A 24522-nucleotide genomic window follows, 5' to 3' on the forward strand; every position below is an offset into this window, starting at 1 on the left:
GGTACTGATGGATTGTCATTGAAGTACCCTCTTTATGTCAATCTTTCCAGTGTCAGCCTGGAAACAGACATGGAAACAGGGGCAAGAAACCAGCAAAGAAGGCTGCTTCAGCAGATCTTGGTGCAGGAGAACCAGGTATGGAATTGCTGACTGACACAGTCCTCCAGAAAAATGAATTATGGTGATGGGCTGGGAGTGTACAAGAAAAGCACAGGTGAGAAGGGCCAGAGCCAAGAGAAATGGATGTGGCAAACATTGGAAACATGAGGATGGAGAGGAAAACATGGAGAGAGGGGGAAAATGAAGTTAAATGGAAAAAGTGTAGTTTTGAAGGATGGAGAAAAGACCAGAGAAGTTCAGGATTGGAGAGTACTAAAAGAAAGAGCAAGTAAGTCAGTTTACTGGGCCTAAGTTCTATGATAGTGTTACATTAAATATTAAATATAAACACCCCTGCTTCCTTTTACTGGCCTAACAAGTGAAATCAGACAAGAACCACAAATTAGTTTGTGCTCTTTGGTTTGTTCTGGTTTTAGTTTTTCCCATTCTAGTATATTTAAGCACATGGATGTTGGAGACATTCTAGGAGATCTACAGATTAGCTCGTTGGAATTGGTAAAGATGTCATCTTTTATGATGAAAATAAAATCTGATGGCATCTACCTTAATACCTTTACTGAGAATTTTTGCTACCTGCTGTCAACTCTTCACAGAAAGTTACAAAAAAATCCATTTTTCTAACAATTTAATGGAAAGGATTTTTTTTGAGGTAAGACAGACCAGTTTTTTTAGCATGGTGATGTGTGAAGCATTACCAGGCAAGGCCAGTGAGATGCTATAGTGAGTTCTGAAACCTGCTGCAAAATGAGTTGTTGATGATTTTATTATTTTCCCCTCTTTGTTCTGAGGACCCTCTTTGTATTCCCAGCTTTTATTTGCACACTTGTACAAGTAAGCAAATTGTAGTTATAAGCAGTGCTAAATGTGAGACCAAAGGCTCTCTCGAATATCAGGAAGGCAAATGCTGTGGATTTGGTATCAGCCAAGTGTAGACACAAGTATGAAATCAGTAATTTTTTGTTGCAGTGAGATGCCATAGCCTGTCTCAGTTATCCCGGTTCCTTCCCCAGGTGTGCCGATCACCTCTCCCTTCCCTCCCCTTGCCCCTGCTGAGTGCTGTCTGTCAATCCTGGCATTCCAGAAAGGGCATTGTGTGATTGGCCAAGTTCAAAAGATGCCTCTCAGCCCTGGGGCACATTGGGCCATCCAGGTGTCATTTGTCCCCTAGACTGCCCACCCCTTACCTGGGTAGTGGGATCCCTACCCCTTCCCTGCCCCTCTCCCTGGGGTTCAAAGACACAGCAACCACGCCGTGGTTTGGGGTTCTGTTAGAGCTGGTGCTGCATTCAGAGGCCTGTGGGCCAGGAATAAAGCTCTGGATCCAAACCCTCCAGCAGAACCCAACTCCTTTCCTTCACCTCACCTTGAAGCCTCTTGGCCAGAGGTAAACCTGAGCTCCTGCATGCCTGGACTTGTCCCAAGTGCCCAGCTGCAATATCCAGCCTGCCAAAATTTTTCATTGAGGATGTTGTATCAATAAGTGCAACAGATTTAGACTCCCTGTTTTTCTTCTTTCAGTTGTGGGGAAAGTTCTAGAAATTACTGAGCTGCCCGAAGGCATCACTCGTATGGAAGCAGAGAAGCTCTTTGGAGAACTGTTGAAGGTGGGTGCCAAGATCCGGTGGCTGCGGGATTCCCAGTGCCTGCAGCAGCAGCAGCAGCAGCAGCGGCGGTTCTGCGGGGACGGCGGCGCCGGGGACTTGGCCTCCAGCTACACGGTGCTGGCCGCCTTCCCCAGCATGGCGGCCGCGCAGAGCGCGCTCAAGAGGCAGAGCGGCAGCGCGGGCAGCAAGTTCCGCCTGAGGAGCAGCAGGAAGCACCACGAGCTGCACGGCCTGGAGAGGGCCAGCTCGCAGTAGCGGCCGCACCGCTGGGCCGGGCGCTCGGCCTTGGCTGCCCCCGCTCTCCTCCTCCATCGGTTTGGTGTCATGGGCTTTCCGTTCTCTTCAGAGAGACTCCTGGGGTGTTTTGTCACGTGACATTTGCCATTGAAGAATAAATAACCCAGTGAATCCAGCAAGATGAAGAAAAAAATTTACAGAGTTGCTCCCAGACGATAGCAAGGAATCATCTTTGCAACAGGCGGCTTTCTGTGAGAAATGCTGCTGAAATGCCCCCTACTTTTATAGTAGTTTTGTTTTATATTTTTGAAATCTTGTATCAGATCCAAAGTTCTATTGTACAGCAGATGTTCATAAAAATCCATATGCAGATTTGTATTTTATAATCCCTTTTCACAGCCAGCACACAGCAGTCCATTCCAAGGCAGGAACCTGAGGATTGGTGGAGGGGAAAAGAGAACCATTCTCAAGGAATTCTATTCATTTTCTAGCAAACTACCCAAGATCTTCAAGTTAACCTGTTCTTTGCCCCTTGTGTGTTTTTTCTTTTTTCTTTCTTTTTTTCATCTTCTTTTTCTTTTTCTTCCTTTATCTGTTTTTCTTTAAGAAGAAAAGAAAATCTGTTATATCATTTTAGCAACTAACTCCTTAGGTGGTCCTTGTCTTTTGCAATATATTCAAACAATGTCAAAAGAAATTACAAGTTTGTACCCTTGAAGAATTTGCTTCTGATCCAGCAAGTTTAATAATTACTAGAAGGGGATTATGAATAGGTTACAAAGAATGTTCACTCAATCACATTTTAATATTTCTTTTTAACAGAAGTGTGAAGAAACTTTATGTATCTTCATACAAGTGACAAAATGTTTGCACTTTAATTGTGTTCCCACCAGTATGGGTCTCTTTCTCTTCCTTTTCACGCTAAGATAATTGTGTTTGGTAAGTGCTGGAAACCTTTTTAATAGTTTAAGTTTTCATCATTTGCAGATGCTCACTGGACATTAAAGATTCATTGCACATAAATGAAACAAAACTTTTTTCAACTTGTGTAATTTGCAAGTCTGTACAATGTGTGCTGATGCAAGCCTTTTTCAGTTCAACAGAATAAATGTTTACAAACACAAACTTTTTCAGTGCACTTGTTTAAGCTTCTAGGAGTCTTCTGAAACCTGGATGAGCTCATATTAATGGCTGGAATCCTTGCAAATGTGAGAAAAGAACTTTAACCCACAAATATTAGAATCTCTTAAAAAACCACCTGCTGTTCCTCCTCTGACATTTTCGTTATCCAGCCCTTCATAATATTTAAATGTTTCTCTATATAAGTAAAAAAGAGAAAATAGTCGGATGCTGTAAGGGACTGCTCCTGATTTTTTATTTTTAGCTCAGGAACTGATTTACTGTATAGACAAGTAACTACTTGGTCACTTCATAAGGCTATCATTTTGTCCATGTGTGACTTCTGAAAGAGGAAACTCAAAGTAAACTTTGTGTTTAAAACTGTTTTACAGGGGGGTAAAGGTGAAGAATTAAGGAGCCTAAACCAGCATTAATTTTCATTGTTTTTACAAATTATTCTATCCCTGAACACTCAAAGGGTGATGAAGTACTTGGAGGAAAACTTATTCCTGTCTGGGAATAATGTAGCCTAATGAATTAGTTTTATGGGACTTGATTCTGTGAAATGCTGTAGCAACAGGGATTTACTAAAGGTCTACTTAGATGCTCCCCTAAAACAAAGGGGAGGATGTTCACCTTCAAGTCCCCAGATAAAAGACAAATCTACTCATGCCAGTCTCCTTTTCTAAAAGGATGGCACTGGCATTCAAGCTGTCCTTGACTGAGGATGTATTTCTTGCTGCACTTTGCTGCACTCAAAGCCCCAGTTTATCAATTGAACAGCACAGACAGCATGACTGCTGCTGCATTCTGTCACTGCCTCCTGCTGCTTGCCATGCCAGCTCAGGATTATGGTTAATCCTGTAAAAGTAGCCAAGAGATGAAAGGGCTGTAGGGACAGGTGTCTTAGCTCACAAGGCACTGCCTCCCACCATTAAGTCATTCCACAACAAGATTCTTCCAAGATGTAGAAGGGCAGGCAGTAGCTGAGAGCTTCCATCTGTCCTGAAAGACCCCAGCATTAAATTTGTATCAAATCAAACCCTTTCCAAAGGATACTGCAAGGCTTGCTGCATCTCATAAACTGTCCTCCTAAGAAACAGAGAAGAAAAGGTAATGTGAGGTAAGCATGGAGAATGCAGCCCAAACAACAGGAAGGGAGGGATACACTGGCTAGGAATAAGGCACAGAAAATATTTAATTTTTATCAAAGAACTTATAAACTTGAATGCAAGTTGCCCTAGAATAAAAAGTTAAAGCATACAAGAAGCCAGTTGTAGTCTAATCCAGAAACTGACCCTTTCCAGTTAGGTCTGCCCTCCTCTCTGAGTTTGTTTTACCCTGTGTTAAACAGGGATGCTCACTTTATTTTATCTGGATGTGTTGATATCAGCCCCACAGGTACAATTCACAGGACTTTGGCACTGCCAGAGGTTTCTGATGTCTACAGTGGGCAAACAATTAAACTATTTCCACTTCTCAGTTGTGTTTATTCCTGGGTTTGTGCTATTTCATACTTTCTCTAGGAAGCAAACAGGATGCAAACTCATCTAACCAAGCCACTTTATACCTTCCTGGCTTTATACCCTTCTGCCCCTTTTGGTTCCTTAAACCACTGAAGCCCAGGCACTGTGCAAAACCCCTGGAATTGCATTTGGATCACAGTCTAGAGAGCAAATAAAAGCACTTTATGCATGTAATAGATGCATGTAAAATGCATTCTCATGTTCTAAACAAATCTTTTAGTACTCCAGTGTATTTGAGCTTCCTCTCATTTACCATTAAAGCTATTTTAAAAGTAAATAGTGGCAAAAGGAATTAAGTAGGGACTTCCATTGCAACAATATAATATGTTTTGTTTTACTGAAAGCATGTCTTAACTTTTAAAACTAAGGAAAAGCACTGGAAGAATAAGCAGGAAAGCTGAACAAATGCAGCTATTACCTACTCCACTAAAAGCTACTCTTTCTTGATTTTAATTTTTAATTAACACACTTATAGTGTAAAATTCCTCCTTGAACTGTTAACACTTCATATAATTTCTGATATTACAGTCAAAAAAGGTAATTAGAATTTAAGAATATAAATTTCAGCCCCATACTTTGAGGACTCCCCATACCACATGGGCCTGATGCTGGAATTGGGTGGCTCATTGCAGCACACCCTAAAACACCCTCAGAGCCCATATGTGCCTGCCAGGCTGTGGCTGCTGTGTTTTGGTAAGGCAGGCTTGGTTGGGAACATGGGAACAAGCATCTTGCATCTTCCCTGGCATTCCTCCCTGAGCAAATGTCACCTGCTCTAATATGAGCTATTTTTCTTTCACTCACATACACTTAGAAAAATGAAAAGGAGCAGAGTGTCTGTGAAGACAGAAAATGTGTGCTGTGCTGTGCACAGACTGGAGAGCTTGGGTGTCTCCACCTGCAGCCAGCCCCAAGCCTTTTGTAGGACATGTGGTGTTTGAGCATCAGGGTGGCACAGGGCAGCTGTTTGCAGATGGGGTTTTAGCAAAGCCCCAAAAGAGCTGTGTAGCTCCATGAATCCAATAAGGTACCTGGGTACAGGGAGATGTTTTTTACCTATTTCCCATCTTCTTGCAAGCCAGTTCCCTCTCAAGCTGGAATGAATAGTTGTATTCTCATCCTATGACACTCATTTGTGCCTTAAAACTTCACACTTGACTTGTCTGTTGTTTTGAGTTAACCTTGTACTAGCCTGGATGCCTGGAAGGGAGTCAAAATTATGACTTTCTATAAATACTATTTAGCTCCATGATATATTTTTTCCACACAAAATTGGTGCAGGCTTCAAGTTCCTGTATTCAGCCCTGAAGCAAAGAATGTTTAGATGAAGCTTTGGAGAAAATTGACCAAAACACTTTTAAGTTACAGGTAATGACAAATTATTGTAGCTGGAATTTTTATATATTTCTAACTTTTAAAGGAATTATTTCAATCCCTTCAATGTTTTTACAGCTTGGTTTTCATGAAGGTTGATGAAGGTCTTTTCATGAAGGTCTTCTCTATGTCCTATTCACATTTAAAACATTTTGGGTATTTTGGCTATTGATGTAAGTATAAAATTTAAGTGCACAATGTTAATGTGACTTCATTTTGGAAGCTTCATTTCTTGGGTGTAGAACTCTTAACAATCTGAAAATTAAGCCCCTGTAAGATAACTTATTCTGGAACCTAAGAGCAAAGTCTCCATCCACATCCAAAACCTTCAGTGTAAATGAAGCTGCCTCTTGGATTACTTGAAAATGTGTGCAATGATGTTCTCACCATGATGTGTATGAGCCTCCTCTTCCTTCAGTGTCTGCCTCGTGTCCTCAGACTGGCAGGGCTGGGCTTTGGCCCTGACTCACTTCAGCAGCCCTCACTGCAAGGTTTCCTTTTTATCCTGCTTGCAACTACTTGGTGTTCTGCAATGTCTGTCAAAATCTGTTGGGTTGGAAGTGGAACTTGCTGAAGACCTGATTAAGCATTTCAGTTTGGTCCAGGACACAAACCCTTCAGTGTTTGCTGCTATATTTTCATTTTCCAGTCTCACTGGTAAAGCTCATGCACTGAGCCATTCAAAGGGATGCTTGCAGCTGTAATGGACTGTGCCTGCACTTGGGAAGAGAAACCCCAATGTCAGATGAGCCTGGTGCTGTAAACCAAAGAGCTGTAGAGGACAACCTGTGTGTCACTGGCAGCTGTATGCTTTTAAAACTGGAATAAGTTATAAAAATAAACTCTGTTGCTGTGGATAATGCTTAACAGTGAGGTTTATTCTTAATTCAGCTCCTGTGTCCCAGTTAACTGGGAATCTGAATTAGCTGGGGATTGATGACGATCCACGGTGCTGACAGCAGTGGAATGTTTCAGACCCAGGTGAGCAGAGGTGGAAGGGCATGGACTGACTCCAACAGCAAGGGATCTATTACACTTGATCTCCCCAAATTACTTGGCAGTTTAAAAGGAATATTTACAAGCAATATTGCACATCATACTTCAATTACAGTGGCCTCAGTTTGAACCTGAGAGGGAGAAGCTGGCATTCTGCTTTTTTCTCATATCCTAACTTTTGCCCTAGTTGTAGGGTTAATTAGCTTTGCCCTTCTTTGGTTTTACAAGGTAGCTAATAAGAAACATCATTATTAAATGTGCCCTGATAGTCTAACACACTGATTTATACCAGCCCTTGACTCCACAGTTGCTAAAATCCGCTGACTTTTTACTTGGCTTAAACTGAAAACTTTCATTTGTTAATTAATTGCTGATTTAGGGTGCAGCAACAGTGCAATTTAAAATAGGAATTCCCCAATGAAGATACTTCCCATTTTGATCCAGATGGATGTGTTCTGGTTTTGGGGAGAAAAAATTATTCTCTTAGAATGCAAATTACTGCCTTGCATTGTTTCCCATGCCAATAACTGAAAACACACAATACATCCCCCTTCAAAGAACTGAATCCCAGGTAATGCTCCAGCTGTCAAACTATTTTTTCTCAATAAAATTTTCTACTTACTGGTTAGTTATCCTGTCTTTTTCTAGGCCTGCAAACTGCAGACCTCTGTTGTTTCCAGACACAACTGTGCTAAAGGCTCTCAGCAAAGGCATATCCAACAAATCAGTTGGAGACTTCCACTTCTAAAATTGTAGTTTTTTGAGAATGTAATATAAATAATTCCTGAGGATGTAAGAGATTGTATAAGAGATTGTACACCTTCACAAAAATTACATGTCCAGTCAATAGTAAGCCCTTTTTTTTCTTCTTTGTTTCAAGTGGTATCGAAGAGTTTGAAAATCATATTTGCAAAACAATTTTCAAAACACACACTGTTCAACATTTTACTCACCTGTCTCGTGAAACTTGGCTTCCAACTTAGGGTTCCAAATCAGATGCAGTAAATGCAAACTACAGTTGCTGGAAATGCCAAGAGAATTAGTGCAACACATCCAAATTTATTAGAGAATTCAAGATACTCCTTACAACCTAACCTCTTCCTCCCATGCTACACATGCAGTTGTATAACAGAGATGTCTCTTTGTTCATCTCCAAAAACAAATTCAGTTTGATACTATCCAACCTTGGGCATTGCCCTTAAATCTGTTTTGTATTGTAAAGAAAATACAAAAATATCTGATTTTTTTTTTTATCCATCTCAGGAACATGTTCTGATGGTATTTCTTTAAGAAACTTGCAGAGGCACGACACACATGCAAAGCCTACCTAGTGAGGATTACTGTGACACAATTTCCACATGCTGCATCTTGGGAGAGGTAAAACAGATTCTGTACAGTGTTGTCAACACTGATTTCCTTCCTTTTCACTGTAAGTCTGAAGGATTTTTTAGTTGTTATTATCCAATTACACAAGGTACAACAGTGAAAGATTTCCAGACTGAGAGACTGTGTGGTTTTTGGCCTTTCAATATTTGAGTACCTGCCTCAGCAAGTTACCCAGTACACACAGTCACAGTCCTAAGGGTGTTTTAGAAGAGCTCAAGAGCAGTGTTCTGTCCAAAGTGTAATCATCAGAGCACTTGACATCAACTGTGCTGTCCCAGTTGCTGTGAAATGTCTACCAAGGAGTCCTCCTGCCTTGCTGCCTGTGCTGCCAGTCCCTCACAAAGCCTGGGAGCACGGGGGATGTCCTGGCTTCACCTCCTGCCTCTCGTGGAGGATCTCTGCACACCATACTCTATTTTTATTCTATTTAACATGGATTTGTGTCGTTCCCTCCATCACTTTCCACCCACTTTCAGGGTGGGCGCTGGGGCAGGGATGCCTGTGGCCATCAGTCCTCCAGCCCTGGGTGCAGGAGGTGCCCCTTTTTCTGGCAGCTACCTCACAGAATCATGGAATTGTCAGGGTTGGAAGGAGCTCTGGACATCACCCTGTCCAAGCCCCTGCCACGGCAGGGTCACCTGGAGCACTGACACAGCAAAGTGCCCAGGTGCACTTGGAAAGTCTCCAGAGAGGGTGACCCCACACCCTCCCTGTTCCACCCCCAATGTAAAGCTCTTCCTCATGCTAAGGTGAAAATCTTTGTATTTTAGTCTATGCCCATTGCTCCTCATCCTGTCATGGGGCACAACTGAAAAGAGTCTGGCACCATCCTCTTGGTACCTGACTTTGAGATACTTATATTCTATTTGAGTATTTATTCTGCATTACAGAATCACACAGTCAACTGGTTTAGAAAAGACCCCTGAGATCATCGAGTTTAAACTGACCAAACACCACATCAACCAGGCCATGGCACTGACTGCCACATCCAGCTTTCCTTCAAAGACCGAGAGGAACCGTGACTCCACCACCTCCGTGGGCAGCCTGTTCCAATGTCTAGACACCCCTTCTGAGAAGAGATTTTTCCTGATGTCCAACCTAAACCTGAGCTGGCGCGGCTTAAGGCTCTGCCCCATCGTTCTGCCGCTGGTTCCGTGGGAGAAGAGCCCGCCTCACACCTGGCCCATCCTCCTGTCAGGGAGTTGTAGACAGCAGTAAGGCCCCCCACGAGCCCCCATTTCACCAGGCTGAGACGCCCCCTCAGCCGCTCCTCACAGGACGTGTATAAACGAGAGCCCCTCTCAGCCTTCCCTTCCCTGGGCTAAATTCGGGCAGCTCCCGCCACCTCTCCTGACGGCCCGAGCCCGTTTCGCAGCGGGACAGCGCAGGGGCGATGCCCTCCTGCGGAAATACTCCAACCCCTGCCTGAACCGCCAAGATGGCGCCGGGCTGAGGGGGGCGGGACCCGCCACCGCCCCCCGCGCGCCATCGGGGAGGGGGCGGGCGGGCGTTGCGCGTGCCGCGAGCGGCCGCCAATCAGGGGGCGGCGGCGCCGGGCGGCGCGCGCAGGCGCGCGGGGGGCGGTTGGCGCGGCGGCGGCGCAGGCGCGGTGCCGGTGTCGCTGAGGGCGGCGGGTCCCGGCGGTCCCACGATGTGGTTCGGCGGCTCCGTCCCCGCCGCCATCGCCGCCGCCAAGGAGCGCAGCTCCGTCTTCGTCGTGTTCGTGGCAGGTACGGTACGGTACGTCCCGGGGCCGCCCGCTGCCCCCACCGGCGGGGCCCGGCAGCGCCTTCCCAGCCGTGTCCCGCCCGCCGCCCCTCCCGCCGAGCGGGATTTGTGCTGTGTCAGCCCCAGCCCGCGGTGTCGGTGTCCGGCCCCCGCCCGTCCGATGTGCCGCCGTCCCTCCGTTCTGCGCTCCTGCGCCCGATTCTCGCCGGTGCAGCTCTCCGGGCTGCTCGTTGTGTTTTGTTTCCGTTCCTCGTACCGACAGTGCGTGTTTCATAACACCGTAATTGGAACCTGCGGGAATTCACATCGTCTTGTGTATGCTGCCTTTCTCTATGAAAAAAACATGGGAAAGAGGGACACAGTCTTGAGCTGCGCCAGGGGAGGTTTAGGTTGGATATTGGGAGGAATTTCTTCCCAGAACGGGTGATGAGGCATTGGAATGGGCTGTCCAGGAGGTGCTGAGATCCCTGGGAGTGTTTAGGGAAACGCTGGACGTGGCACTCAGTGCCGTGGTCTGGTTGACAAGGTGGGGTTTGGTCATAGGTTGGACTCGATGGTCTCAGAGGTCTTTTCCAACACGATTGAAACTGATCTTCTGTGATTAGACAAGCTCTTTAACTTATTTTTGAGCTTTTCCGTATCTCTGTGTGCGTTGTTTTTTAAGATTTTACTGTTGCCTTAGGTGCTCGTGGTTTGAAGGTTTTCAGATGCTTCATGAAACAGTAACAATGTTGAATGTGTGACTTACAGTTGTTCCCTTAAGAACTATTGAACTGTGGGACTCACGTGGCTTCAAGAAGTTCACTCCCAATGGGGATGTGAACAGAAAATTGCAGTTAAATTCCTTTAACACAAGTCTCCATGTGCTGGAGAGTAAACGTACTGATAGAAATCAAGGGCTGGTCAGAGCACACATTGGGCTGTGTTGGAGTAAGGGACGGGGTGGAGCAGTTCATGAAGAACCTCAGCCCTTGAGAAAGAATCACATTGCACAATTTGGGAGGGACCCCATTCTGGAAGAGTATGAGGAGTCCAACCCCTGAGGAGGAAGGAGCAGCAGAGACAAGGTGTGAGGAACTGACTGCAGGTGGGGTGGGGAGGAGATTTGTTTTCATTTCCCATGATTCTGCTCTGATTTTTGATTACTAATAAGTTAAATAAATTTTTCCCCAAGTCAAATCTGTTTTGCCTGCAAAGATTACAGGTGAGTGATCTTCCCATGAGCCTTCCATGACATTCTCTCACCTGCCAGCTGAAAAGGGCAGTGACAGAGGGTCTTTGGTGGGCCTCTGAGTAGTTTCAGCTTGATACATAAATCAGGGAGAAATGCATGTTGTAACTTATGTCCAGTATTTTTTATGAAACAAAAGTTCTGCACAAAATGGGGCCCATTAGATTCTGATGTTGACTAGGTGGGTGTAGGAATATGTAGATACACAGGGGAGATACATTTATGGTTGCAGGGATGTAACCTAGTTTTGTCACAGTGTGTGCTGTGAGGATTTGTTTTGTTTGTTCCTACGAGCCCTGGAAAAGGCAGAGCATGACTTCAGCCAGGCACATCTCTGAAATGGAAGAGTTGGAGAGTTCTGCCCACATCTGGTCCACCCTGGGCACCGTGGGATCAGGGCAGCTGACCCATGGCAGAGCTGATCATGGAACTGTTCTGTTACATGTGCTGGGAAAGGCAGCTGGGAAGCCCAAGAACTTTCTCAGTGTGTGTGGAAGCAGCTGTGTTTGAAGGATGTGGAGTGCTGGAAGAATAGTCTGGTTTTGTGTAGCAGAGGTTGAATTTGTTGTTTGGGTAGAAACACGTTTCAAACTGCACAGTGATGGTAACTTTGAGCCTTTACACCCCACACTTCCCACCTGGAGAGCAGGCTTTCAGCAGTGTTTGGTTCTGTACACTTCATCCAATAATATCTATGGAAAAAAAATAATGAGAGAAGTTGAAATTGTGTTGGGGCAGCCATTGTGTAGGATAGCTGTTAGGTACAGTTGACCAAAATTAGGAAATTCTAATTGGACAGATATGTCCATCTGTGTTTGGTTTCCACCACCATCTGCCTGTCCCTCTCTCCCTCTCCTCTGCACTTCGCTTACATTTTCTCTAGAAAATGAAGAAATGGATTATTCTTTCTGGCTCCAGAATATTTTCTAGTCAAGCAAGGAATAATGTGGTTATTTATCTTAGAAATGAGGTGGCATTTGTGATTGTAAGTGTACATTTTTCGAGCAGGTTTCTCCTAAAGCGTTTTTGCTTGCAGCCATAATCCCAGCATTTTGAGCTCAGTGTTTCAAACCTTCATGGCACATTCTGGTGACAGGATGGTGTAAGGGCATTAAAGATGCCATTGAACTCATGGGAAGTTGTAATAAAAGGGGTTGCTCCATTCTCCCCAGAGAGCATGAGGTGAAGCAGGTCTGCCTCAGGAAACTGCTTTGAAATATTGGGGAGAGATGTTGGGGGCCTCTGGACACGCCAGGTAAGGGGGGTGTGACTGGGGAACACACGAGTTATTTGTGCCATGGAGTCATGGCCAGCAGCACCTTCCCTGTGCTGCTGCTCAGGGAGAGGATTCCTGACAGTGCCACAGGTCTGGCAAGGCAGGTGCCCCCGGGCATGGTGTGAAGTTGTGTCAGGGGAGGTGCAGGCTGGATATCAGGAAAAGCTTCTGGCCCCAGAGGCTGTTGGGCAGTAGAACAGGCTCCTCAGGGAAGCGTTCAGGGAGAATTTGGAAAATGCTCTCTCTAAATGTACATGGGAGGATTTTTGGGGTGTCCTGTGCAGGGCCAGGAGTTCGACTTGATGGTCTTTGTGGGTCCCTCCCAGCCCAGGATATGTTATGGTTCTTTGAACGTCCCTGGTATCTTGTTGGTAGCTGTTCTGCAGATGATTTTGTAGCCTACAGAGTTAAAAAGCCTTTGATCCTTTGAGTCACTAATCTAAACTTGGTAGTTCATTTGATACAAAACTTCCTCTGTTCTGACTGAGGTGTTGCAGATTATTTTGTATCTTTCCAAAGGTTAGACATGTTCTGATCATTAAAATACCAGGCCAACTCATAAAAAGTGATTTTCAGAATGAAAAAATGAAAGGGTATGTGTGTGACAATAAAAAGCTTTAAATTAAAATGTTTGCTCAGTTTCAATGTTTGTAGAAACCTGCCTCCTTTTGTTCATAACTTTATTATTTGAATATTTTTTTTACAAAATGGTGATTTGCTCACATAAGCTGTTTGTTAGTTATTTGTAGCCAAGATGTATCAAGACACTTTGCAAGTTAAATAAGTGAAATACTGCAGAGGAGGAGGAGGTGAGTGGTTTAATGTCCTGGCTTCCTGGCATTTCCAGAGTGGCAGTCCTCTCTTACTGAGTAGTTATGAAATGTTGGACATGGAGAAGTAAGTTTGGCTTATCTCTCTCCTTCTGAAAGGAAAACACTGCCCTGATAACTGTGTGCTGAGGAGAAGTAAAGTCTTCTGACAACCTGTGATGGTTTTGAGTAAGCTCCTCATACAGGAAGTAAATTATTGCAGAAGAAGAGTCTTGTCCATATGTGAATCACTTGAGAAATGATCGATGTTTTCCCTATATAGATTTTCCTGATCAGATTTAAGAGATGGGGAGGTGTAACTGTGACTGAGTTGTTTACAGATCATTTCACTAAGTGAAATAGAGTGATGTTTTTGTTTGAGAAACAAGAAATCTGAGAGGTTTGGGATCTAGAATTCTAAGGCTGTTGTGCTGGCTCAGTGTTTAGCAGAATTATGAATTATGTCAAGTTCTGTTGCACTTGACCTCTTGACTTTTCTGATGTTTTTCCTGTGACCTGGCAGTTTTGAATTCAGGATATAATTACAGCTACAAACTGTAATAAATGAACCCTAACCGCTAAATGAGAAAGGGTTATCAAAACAAAAAGATGTATGAGAATAAGCAACTGTTCAGTGGGCAGTGACAATATTAACATCATGGCCCAGAGCTTTATAAAATGTGAGCTATCAGCATTTTCATTCAGTCATCTCTCAGACTGTACTGTGAGCAGCCTCTGCCATGTTTGTGTCTTTCAGCATTCTTTTCTCTCCAGCAGTTGGCTGTGTGGAAAAGTTAGTGTTAGGCAAGTATTTAGATATTTTTAGTAGCCTAATCAGATGAGCACATGTCCTTGTGAAACAGTGTGTGGGGAAGCAGCTGCCTGCCTGTGAGCATTTGGAAACAGGAGAGGAGGCTGAGCTGCTCTGGGCACAACAGCTGCATTGACCACACTTGGAAGCACTGCACTTATAGCAAGAGGAAAGGTTCCCACGTAAAATAGCCTAAATATTTGCTTGCTTATGCAGAAGAATAATAATAGAGGTAGATACTTTCTTACTTGCTCCAGTAATTTCCAGGGAAGAACTGAGACACGTGGTTGAAAACCACTTTTCCAAAATTGTATTTTTGATACGTGCCCCTGTGAGAGGCCTTGTGACCAGATAGCAGCACTTCACTGGGAGATGCCACATGTAACTCCTGATCTTTAACAAGTCAAAAATATTGCATGGAATGGCAACTGGGATGAAACAAACAAGTGGTTTGTTGTTGTCACTGAATAATGGACTACTATACTTCTATACTTGTGACTTGGGTTCTTCATTAGGACTGCAGTCCATTCCAAGCTGCTAGGAAGTAATACAGATTGAAGATAAAGAAATGGTTGCAGGCCAGTGTACTTGTTGAAAGATGGTTAATATTCATCAGAATCTATTTATTAACCCAGACCCTCACTAAACTGGTGTTTTAGGACATAAATGTATGATTGGTCTGTTTCATCTGATTAAAATAACACCTCTGAATCTTTGGTCCCTGAACAGCTTTTCAGTTCCTCTTATCCAAGTAGCTCCTCTGCATTTGTTATTCTTGTTCTGTGCTCCTCACACCTTTTCCTCTCATCATACAGTTACTGTTAATGTCAGGAAATGGAATACAAAACTAAGTTATAAATAATTTGCAAATAAATGTTTCTTGATTTGGGGATTTTTTTACACTGTCAAACTGTGAAACCTTACCTGCTGAATTATGTATTTACAGGGAGTGAAGAACATAGTTTTACCTACTAGCAACTGATGTACTAATATATAATTAAACTTATGAGGGGCAAGCAGAACATAGTTTTGACATATTAAAGTAAACCAGCTGGAGTGAATTGTCTCCAGATTATTAAAAATAATAATTATAAACTGACTTGAAAATAATCCCTAGAGTGTTTTACAAAGGTGAATCCAAGGGATCGAAGGAAAGGTAAAATCAGGGCAGAAACAGCAATTTGTGGTGGGTTTAACTCATGTGTGTGCTGTGTCTTGCAGGTGAAGATGAACAATCTGCTGAGATGGCTGCAAGGTGGGAAGATGAGAAGGTGACTGAAGCTGCATCAGATGGTTTTGTTGCTATTAAAATTGACACCAAAAGGTTTGAGCCTATTCTAATTCTGTCTCTTATACAATCTTTCATTGATGATGATGACAGTAAGAGGCTTTTGAAGTCCTCACCCTGATTAGGAGGTAGTGTAAATACAGGGTTCCAGAACAGAAGTGAATTCAGTACTCCTGGAGTCCCTAAAGCCCGAGAAAATGTCAACATTTATTGTTGTGTTCTGCACATACTCATTGAGTATTTCAGACTGTATTCCAGTACTAGTAATAGAATGCTTGAGGTTGCCCTTTCTCAACTGGAAGAGACACAAAAATGCTATTAAAAATGCAAGTGCTAGAGGCAGTTCTTCATTTGCCAAGTTACATAATGAATTAAAAACCTTTCATGAATTCAGAAAGATAAAAATCTGTAAAGCCCCAGAGAAAATGTGTTTGCCTCCATTGTAACACATAGAATGGAGAAGCATTTAAGCTCCTGGGTAAATTACTCAGCTATTTTTGTTAATGTTTGTGTTCCAGTCCATGTACACAAAGTGCACTGACATTTCCCCAAATGGTATTATTTTGAAATGCTCTATAGACATTTTATTAGATTTACTACATTATTTGTGCTCAATAGACTAGATTTCTTTTTCCTGACTTGCCTTTTAGCACTGCTTTCCTAATTTTTATGTAGTCAACTGTGATAACCAAGGATTGTCACCATGTCAACACTTTTGCAGAATGTTAATGATAAGATGCAGTGCAAATTTGCTTTTAGTGTTCTCTCAAGTATTTAAATAGTTTTGTAGGACAGTTATTTTTATGATGAAAGACTTAATCTGAAGTTGTTGCAAAATGATTGCTACTCCTAAATGAATCTTTTCTTTTAAACAGTGAAGCATGCCTGCAGTTTTCTCAAATTTGTATCCTTTGAGATCTGTTTAGATGCTACATTATGATTACAGATAATTGCTCTTTACAAGTTAATACCCTTCTTAAGACAAATACTTACAAGCAATGCTATTGAAAATACTTATTTTGGCACAAAACTATGCAATAAACTGTGTTAATAGATACCATCTGTGTATTCAACTAGCTGTCAGTTATTAGAGAAAGTGAGCAAATTGGGTTTTTTTATGTTAATCCTATGTAATTCTCTAAATAGAAAATTATCTAAAGCTTTATGTAATCTAAATAACCTGTTGGTCCTACTAATCAGCATTAGCAAACAAACAAAAAATGCTTTAAATTATGAGCTGGGGCTCAGAGGTGCAGAGGCGGGGGAACAAACAGTGGCCTGGGTTCTGTCACATACCCAGGTGTGAAGCCAGGTAAAGCCCTGCCTGCCTCAAGGAGGTCACTGCTTACAGCTCATTAATTCTGTGTGATCCTGGGAATTCTTAACTTGGATATCCTCCATCCTCGGGAGATTTCATTACTGTCTACTTAAGATGTTGTCTGACACTAAAACAAAATATTCCCAAGTCAATGCATAATCAGTTGCCTGAAAAGCTGGAGAAAAATACTTTGGCTTAAACCAGTAAAAAGGAAAGTAGAAATGCTTACCAGTTGCATGTAATGTTTGCCAGCATCTTTTTCTTTCTTCCTCCCCCATCCCTGGCTGCTGGTGAGCAGCTGGGGATGAGAGCCCTGGGCTAGAAGCTGCTGTAGGAAGGTCTGCTTTGCCCTGTTACTGTGTCAACTCCTGCCATTCACCGCCCTTAACTTCCTGTGCAGATCCCGTAGTGTGCGTCCCATCCAGCTTTTTTATAGGAGACAATGGAATCCCTTTGGAAGTTATTGCTGGCAGCGTTTCTGTGGAAGAGCTTGTTACCAGAATCCATAAAGTCAAACAGGTAATGCAGACAGGCTGGATCTTCCAGGTGGAGCTGGTAATGCTCAGTTCAGTGATGGCCCTGGGCCTTAGCTTGTGCCTTTGGAAGTTACTGGTGGAAGCAGAACCAGTGAGTTACTGGTTCTGTCCTTCCAACAATAACATCTGCAACCTTGGGTTCAGCACACAGGTTGGAAGCACTGTGCACATGTGCTGCATTAATTTTTGTTTGGTTTAGATCACCTCTGTAAACAAACCCACAGTACTGGAGAAATGTGTCAAGAGCTCTAAACTGGAATGACAAAATGTGACAACTCACCTTTCAGGGGATTACTCTTCAGCTTATAATGTGGTTATGTAATATTGTTCTGTAATGTGGACTTATAAAGTTATATACAAGTGTAGATTGCTTTATCACTTTGATTTCAAGTGCAAGACTAAAATTAGAAAAAAATATGAAATGCATGATTGTACCATACTCAACAATATGTGGTAATTCTAGTTTTATAATTTCAGTAGGACTGATTCTTCAGTAATAATTCAGTCTTGACCTTTTTTTAACCTGTGAAAAATATTTGAACTTTCACAGACTTCATTCTCTCTTCCCAATTTCTCAGATGCACACAGGGAAAGGGCGGCCTGTGGAGAACGGCAGTCAGGCATCTGCTCCCTGTCCCTCCTCTCAGTCTGATGGTGCTCCAGAAAATGCAGAATCCAGAGCAGGGCTTTGTAACTCTGCTGAGGCTCTTATGCCTGAGACAATAGCATCTTCTGCTGGTAATGGTTAGTGTTCTTGCCACCTCATGGCACTCATTTGCTTTGGAAATGGTTTTTCTTAAGTTGTTACATGATGGTACATAAAAGGATACATATTGAGCAGACTCACTGAAGAAAAACTTGGGATATTCCAGAAAGCTTTGTGCAAGTCTAGAGGGAAGGATAACTTGTCATTCTGCTTAGTTTTAAGGAGGAATCTTTGGTTTATAACTCAATAAAACTGTGTATGCTTTCCTGAAAAAGGGTTCAGTTAAAGAGTTTTTTGGCTTAGTAACCTGAAACCAGATTGTTGAGGGAGAGAGTCTAAGTAACAGAACCCTGTATGAGATACCCCAGTTGAAAATTGTGGCTAGCAGTGAGCCTGATAATTGTTATGATAAGAAATGCACCTTTTCTTTTTTTCTTCTTTCTTGTAAATCCCTTGAAGATGAAGCAAATTCAGGTGAAGCAAACCAGGAAGCAACTAATTCTGCAGATGAGCAAGCAAATGATGCTCAGCCTGTGAATGATCTTACACTCAAAGTAGAAAGGCAAGTCTTTTTTGCAGACTTCTTAATGTGTTGTATTTGTTTCTCAGGAGGCAGTTTTGTTGGGTTTTGGGTTGGTTTGGGGTTTTTTAACAAACACATTTAATTACAGGGGTTTGGTCCTTCATCTGTTGTCATCTGGCAAATATTGGTGGTCTTACTTTCTATTACATGTCTCTGACAATACTAGGGCTGATACCAAATCAGGTTTTTAATTAATATAATTCCTCATGTTCTTTGAAAGAAAGGTAATCTGGAAAACTCTAAGTGTTCACCTTTGATACAACTTCAATAGAGAGGATACGTTTGCTGCAGGTTCTTGAATTAATTGAAACATTGAACTCAAAGCAATGGAAACTGGTGCAATAAAATGCCAAGCTAGGTTTTGTATAGAGATGTCATCTTATTTCTTCTTGTTGGTTTGGTGACTGTTTGTAGTCACCAAACCAACAAGTCATTGAAAAAGTCAGTGGAATCCTATTCTGAGGCTCATGTTTTGATCAGTGAGCAGTAATGACTTGAGTTCAGTTTTTTGAAGCCTGGTGATCAGAAACACCTGGCTCAAAACATGATTGATTCATAATTAATTGTTTTTAAATATGGGATATTGTTTATAAACTTGTTTTTAGTAAGTAACTGATACTTGAAATACCCTGTCTAAAACCATAACACATGTTTAGCAAATCGGAATATTTATAATACTAAAATATATTTTAAATCTTTTTCATGCTTATTTTAGTTTTCTTCTAAAGTTATTAGACAAGAGGTATATTTTTTACTTACCACTGATAAGGCAATGCAGTCAACATTTTAATAGATTTATCAATGTTCCTTTTTAAATAATGCATAATTTATCTACAGCATTTTTTGCAAGGGGGAGAAAGAGGCCAAGCTCTGTGGTAATTACCACTTTCTTTTGAACAGCTACCATATGTTTTTCTGATTATGAGACTTTTGACTTTGGGTCATGCCTGCCCTTTTCCCAGACTTCAAATATGTTGGGATTTTATTGTCAATCTGTATTGAGAAATTTACTTTGTTCTTTTAAGTTAATCTTTATTCTGAGGCATTTTTCTGGATAGCTGAGACAGATGCATCTGCATCTATGTCAGGGCTATATATTACTTGTGTTCCATTTTAGGAGATGATGTGCAGAATAAACCAGATGGCTTAAATAGCTAAAAAGAGACTGAGATTTAGTGTTTCTGTTACCACAGATCATAAATAGTATTTGCTTATTGTATATCTTCCTAAGTTGGTTCAAGAGTAAGAAAATGTAGGAATCTTCATTTAATGAGTGGAAAAAGGACAAAAGGAATATGTTAGAAGAACTCTGCAGTGAGAAAGGAGGTGGTGAAATCACCACTGCCCTTTGCATGGAAGGTGCACCCGCATGGGAATGAATCACTGCTGGTACACAGTGCTATTAGCACTGTGCTACAGCTCATTTTCATGTGTTCTCCTGGGTTTGCAAATGCTTCATTAACATTTGAAAATACTGCAATGATACCACTTTTCACTCTATTCTTAAATTCAGGTTAACAAAAAAGCTTGAAGAAAGACGAGAAGAGAAAAGGAAAGAAGAAGAGCAGGTAACACAAAAATGTAAAACCCCTTGCAGTTGCAGGTTTGGTTTTTTTTAACCCTTATTTGAATAAATAATAAATAATTAATTCTACCTTACACAAACATACTTCAGTCTTTTCTCTTGCCCAAGGTAATTTTGTGGTCCAATTTTTATATCTCTTTATTCAGAAAGAAATTAAGAAAGAAATTGAAAGAAGGAAAACTGGTAAAGAAATGTTGGAGTACAAAAGACGACAGGAAGAAGAACTGACCAAACGTATGTTGGAGGAAAGGAACAGAGAAAAGGCAGAAGAGAGGGCTGCCAGAGAGCGCATAAGGCAACAGATTGCAATGGTAAATTTTGCATTTTGGAAGAGTTTGCTGCTTCTCTCTCTCACAGTGTGCTAAAATGATAATTTTTCTCATTTGCTGAGGCTTTGAAAGATTATTCATTTTTCCATTTGGAATCTTGTATAGCCTTGTATAGTAACAATTTTTGTGTTTGGGGTTTATGTTTTTTTATAGGAGACAATGTAATCTGTTTCATTTTATATGCATTTCCTGTGTATAAAATGAAACTTCTGCTTTCATCTTCACAATTCTTTTCTATATGAACAAACATTTCTGTCATATTGCTTGAGCCTAGTGGAGAATTCTCATATAAATGTAAAAATAATTGCAATTTGGGCATGGTGCTAAAAGACAAGCATGAGGAGTATTTAATTGTAGAACATACACAAGAACACTGCTCTCAGAATGGTGAGGAGGATTATTTTCCAAGTTAGTATATATGTGTGTGTGCATATATGGATGTAAACAGTAGATAACAACTGAAATTCTTCCTCATTATTAGGTTTTGATATAGAACACTCAGAATTGCAGTTGTGTAAGGTTTTTGCCTTTATCTTCCCTGCTGTGTTGAGCTTGCATGGGAAGATATCTATTAACAACTGGTTGTGGGCAGTGACTCAGTGAGAAGTGTCATCTTGGCTAATGACACAAGATTGTGCAGTTTGGCACTGAATAATTCTTTGCAGTTCCACTGTCGTTTCTCCATATGCTCTGTGTGTATCTGTGCAGTTGGTTCACGAGTATAGATCATAGCTGTCTAATGAATGTTAAGCAACAAGTTATGTTAACAATGAAGGTTTCCCTTTGATCCTTCCACAGGATCGTGCTGAGAGGGCAGCTCGCTTTGCAAAGTCGAAGGAAGAAGCAGAAGCTGCAAAAGCTGCAGCTCTTCAGGCTAAACAGGCTGAAATAGAGGCCAGAAAAGAGGCAGCTCAAAGGGAGCGAAGGTGAGTTGCAGTAGAGACACAAGTGTGTATTTTGGGGGAGAGAGATAAAGAAACTTTTTTACAAGAGTTAATATATCTCCTCATCTCTGGTTGCCATGTTGAGCTGTTTAAATAGTGACATTAAAGGTAGCTGTTTACATGAACGTGATGCTCTTTGAGAGCTCTCATCTTTTTGACATTCATGATCATGAAACACTGACCACCTTTACTGGTGTGTTATTTTAGTTAGTAAGAGCTGTTTTGTGTCTGAGCTTTGATTTAAATACCAGTATAATGGAGCTTGCTGGGGTGCTAGATAAGGTGAGAATGCCAAAGATTATGCCTGGGCAGAATGACTGGATAATGTCAGCACTGCTGGGAAGCTTGGTGCAGATCCAGGGGCTGTGTGTGGATGGCTTGGATTCAGCAAGGTAGGGTTGAAGCCATCAGCTGCCCATGTCAGAGCTGTCTCCTGCTTTGCCCAGCACTGCTGGTTTAAGAATTATCCAAACCTATGGGAACCTTATGTGGAATTGTGGAAGAGATCCATTGAGATCAGCAGGTGGTTTTCCATTGTGAATTCAATCTTACAACCCTTCTGCACTGCCCTGGGCAGCATGACTGTCCCCCTCTGCCACATTTCTTGTGGCATTACTTCACATTACTTGCCATAGTACCAAGCTCAAGGTCCAGGAGCCTTTGTCTGTAAGTGTTCATGTCCTGACTGACCCCAATACCTGTCCCGCAGTGCAATAGCCAGGATTCAGTTCCGCCTCCCCGATGGATCTTCCTTCACCAACCAGTTCCCATCTGAAGCACGGCTAGAAGAAGCCAGGCAGTTTGCTGCACAGGTAGTATGGGCATTTTGTTTCTCAGCTATGTGCTGATTAGGATTTGTTGAGCCTCAAGTAGTTGTTATGGTGGTGGAGTTGTCATCAACTCCTTTCCTTATTGGGTATTTGAAGGGAGTTTTAGCAGCCTTCTCCAGTGCCACCAAGTGCCTTTGGATTGCTGCAGTGTGTCATTAGTAAGATATAGAGAAAAATGAACAATATTTCATCTCCTACTCTGAGGATGATTGATAGTTTGATACAAAACTCTTGCTAAGGTATACTCAGCTGGCTAATATGCAGTTGTTTGAAAATGAGCAGTTATAAATCCAATGTTTTCTTTATGTGCTTCACAGACGGTTGGTAACACTTATGGCAATTTTTCACTGGCGACAATGTTTCCCAGGAGGGAGTTTACCAAAGAAGATTATGGAAAGAAGTTACTGGAACTCGAGTTAGCACCCAGTGCTTCAGTAGTGCTGCTGCCGGTAGGTGCTGGGTTTTGGTGTGTCTGATTTTTCAAACAGCAGTACAGTAGCTGGATACATGCTGTTATTTGGCTTGAATTTGGGGATTTTCTTTGTCTAAAGACTGCAAAATTATTCTAGTTTTTGTCAGGACTGATTTGGAGAAATTTCTCTGAAGCAGATAAATGGTGGCATAGACACTTGTCTAAGGTGTAACCAAAGTTGTTTTTTTGTGTCTGCTGAGCTGCTTAGAAAGGATGTGTGAAATACTCTGTCTACAAGAGCAGGACTTTAATACCTGACAGGTTTGCTTGGTGTGTTCATGACAGGCAGGAAGACCTGCGACTTCTGTTGTTCAGGCTTCGGGCAGTGATCTGTGGAAGTTCTTGGGCACAATCCTTTACCCCCTCTTAGCAGTTTGGAGATTCATTAGCAACTTCCTGTTTACGAGCCCTCCCCCCTCACAGCCCTCTGTGAGATCAGCTCATCAGCAAGAGCACTCAGCTCCCTCCACGTCGGGCAGCCTCGAGCAAAGCAGGTAAGGCAAAGTGCTTCAGGCAGCTGTTTCTCTGAGCCTCTTGCTGCAATTGCTTTGATCTTGTAGTTGGGAACTCAACTTCCAATTACACAGTAGGTAAAGCATTGTCTCGCAGTTATTTATGAATAGGGAATTCAGCTGTAACTACAAAGGTGAGCTTCACTTCAGCTGATACTGTTTGGAAGGTAAAAATGAGATATCAAACTGTTAGGGGATGGTTGTTCAAGAAAGAGAAGCAGATGAAGTCTGGTTTTGACAGGTTTTGTATTGCCTAGAGAATGAGATCTCCCATGTACCAGGAGAGCTGCTCAGCTGTTTCTGGTGAAGAAGCCACTTATTGCTTCAATGACAGGGAAAATGAGAGTCTGCCACTCTGTCTGACTGCTAAGTGACAAATTTTCACCTGGGTATTGCTTCCCAAGGAAACAAAGGGTTGAAGAAAACTATTCTTGAGGATAAGAGAAGGATGGATGATTTGTGTTTATTGCAGTTGTTGCTTCTCTTGTGTAATTATTACTGAGGAAACTGTCAAACCTCACTGTTCTTTTGTGCCCTAGGCAAGCAGTCAGGAAACGAGTAGTGGAAAAGCGGGGGGAAGACTTCAAAAAAGAAGGCAAAATATATAGACTGAGGACTCAAGATGATGGAGAAGATGAAAACAATACTTGGAATGGAAATTCTACACAACAAATGTAGTTTTGAGTAACTGCAGTTACTATCTGGCTGCTTTTTTTTTTTTTCCTTCTCTTATTTGATCTGTCAACTAAAGCTTCTGGACAAGTGGGGCTTATTTTCCACTGACTGAATTACTTAATTCTTATTCCTGGTGGATTATGGAATAAAGTCACTTATGCCAGAAAAATCAAGTGGGTGTAGGTGAAACCTAGTAAAAAGACTGAAAATCTCCATCAGCTTTCATAAATATTGCCCTATGCCATAGAAAGGCACTTTTTAATCTATAAATATTCTGCTACATAAATTTAAGGGCCAGATATATTCATATGAAGGTCATGGTAGACAATGACTGATTAAAATGAGGGTTTCAGAAGCACTATAAGTAGCAAATCACGTAACTAATTTATGTTTAACTTTTTTCTTGCTTCTGCAACTGCAAGCAAAACCTTGTAGTTTTTAATTCCCTAAGCACTCAATAAACTATTTTCCAGAAAACATGACTACCTTGTGAAGTTCCTCTGATGTGCTGGTATCACAAGGGAAGC

The 24522-nt window shown here is 42.0% G+C and overlaps 2 protein-coding genes across 12 annotated transcripts in view; both read left to right on the plus strand.

Annotated features, from left to right (window-relative positions):
• Positions 1-6847, plus strand: part of R3HDM1 (R3H domain containing 1) — a 55376-nt gene extending 48529 nt beyond the window's left edge. For 10 of the 11 annotated variants that reach the window (XM_077181710.1, XM_077181711.1, XM_077181715.1 and 7 more), the window contains 2 exons: positions 51-135; positions 1639-6847. In XM_077181710.1, coding sequence (XP_077037825.1) covers positions 51-135; positions 1639-1979 — 426 coding nt within the window. In that variant the 3' untranslated portion in view covers positions 1980-6847. The remainder of the gene's footprint in view (positions 1-50; positions 136-1638) is intronic. The other variant, XM_077181718.1, reaches the window with a different exon arrangement.
• A 3078-nt stretch (positions 6848-9925) lies between these two features.
• On the plus strand, positions 9926-24477 carry UBXN4 (UBX domain protein 4). Its single transcript, XM_077181736.1, has 13 exons — positions 9926-10092; positions 15439-15541; positions 16381-16409; positions 17224-17342; positions 17938-18103; positions 18525-18627; positions 20162-20216; positions 20380-20544; positions 21361-21488; positions 22216-22318; positions 22654-22785; positions 23094-23302; positions 23860-24477. The coding sequence occupies exons 1-13, from the start codon at positions 10014-10016 to the stop codon at positions 23996-23998; spliced, it is 1530 nt and encodes a 509-aa protein (XP_077037851.1). The 5' UTR covers positions 9926-10013; the 3' UTR covers positions 23999-24477.
• The last annotated feature ends 45 nt before the right edge of the window (positions 24478-24522 follow it).

The sequence above is a fragment of the Agelaius phoeniceus genome, chromosome 7 (assembly GCF_051311805.1).
Source record: "Agelaius phoeniceus isolate bAgePho1 chromosome 7, bAgePho1.hap1, whole genome shotgun sequence".
Classification (NCBI taxonomy): Eukaryota; Metazoa; Chordata; class Aves; order Passeriformes; family Icteridae; genus Agelaius; species Agelaius phoeniceus.

What these genes read in the sequence shown, in the direction of transcription:
- UBXN4 (XM_077181736.1), top strand. Translation starts at nt 10,014, where the DNA reads ATGTGGTTCGGCGGCTCCGTCCCCGCCGCCATCGCCGCCGCCAAGGAG. An exon ending in CTTCGTCGTGTTCGTGGCAG is followed by an intron (nt 10,093 to 15,438) that starts GTACGGTACGGT and finishes TGTGTCTTGCAG; the next exon opens with GTGAAGATGAACAATCTGCT. An exon ending in TAAGGCAACAGATTGCAATG is followed by an intron (nt 20,545 to 21,360) that starts GTAAATTTTGCA and finishes ATCCTTCCACAG; the next exon opens with GATCGTGCTGAGAGGGCAGC.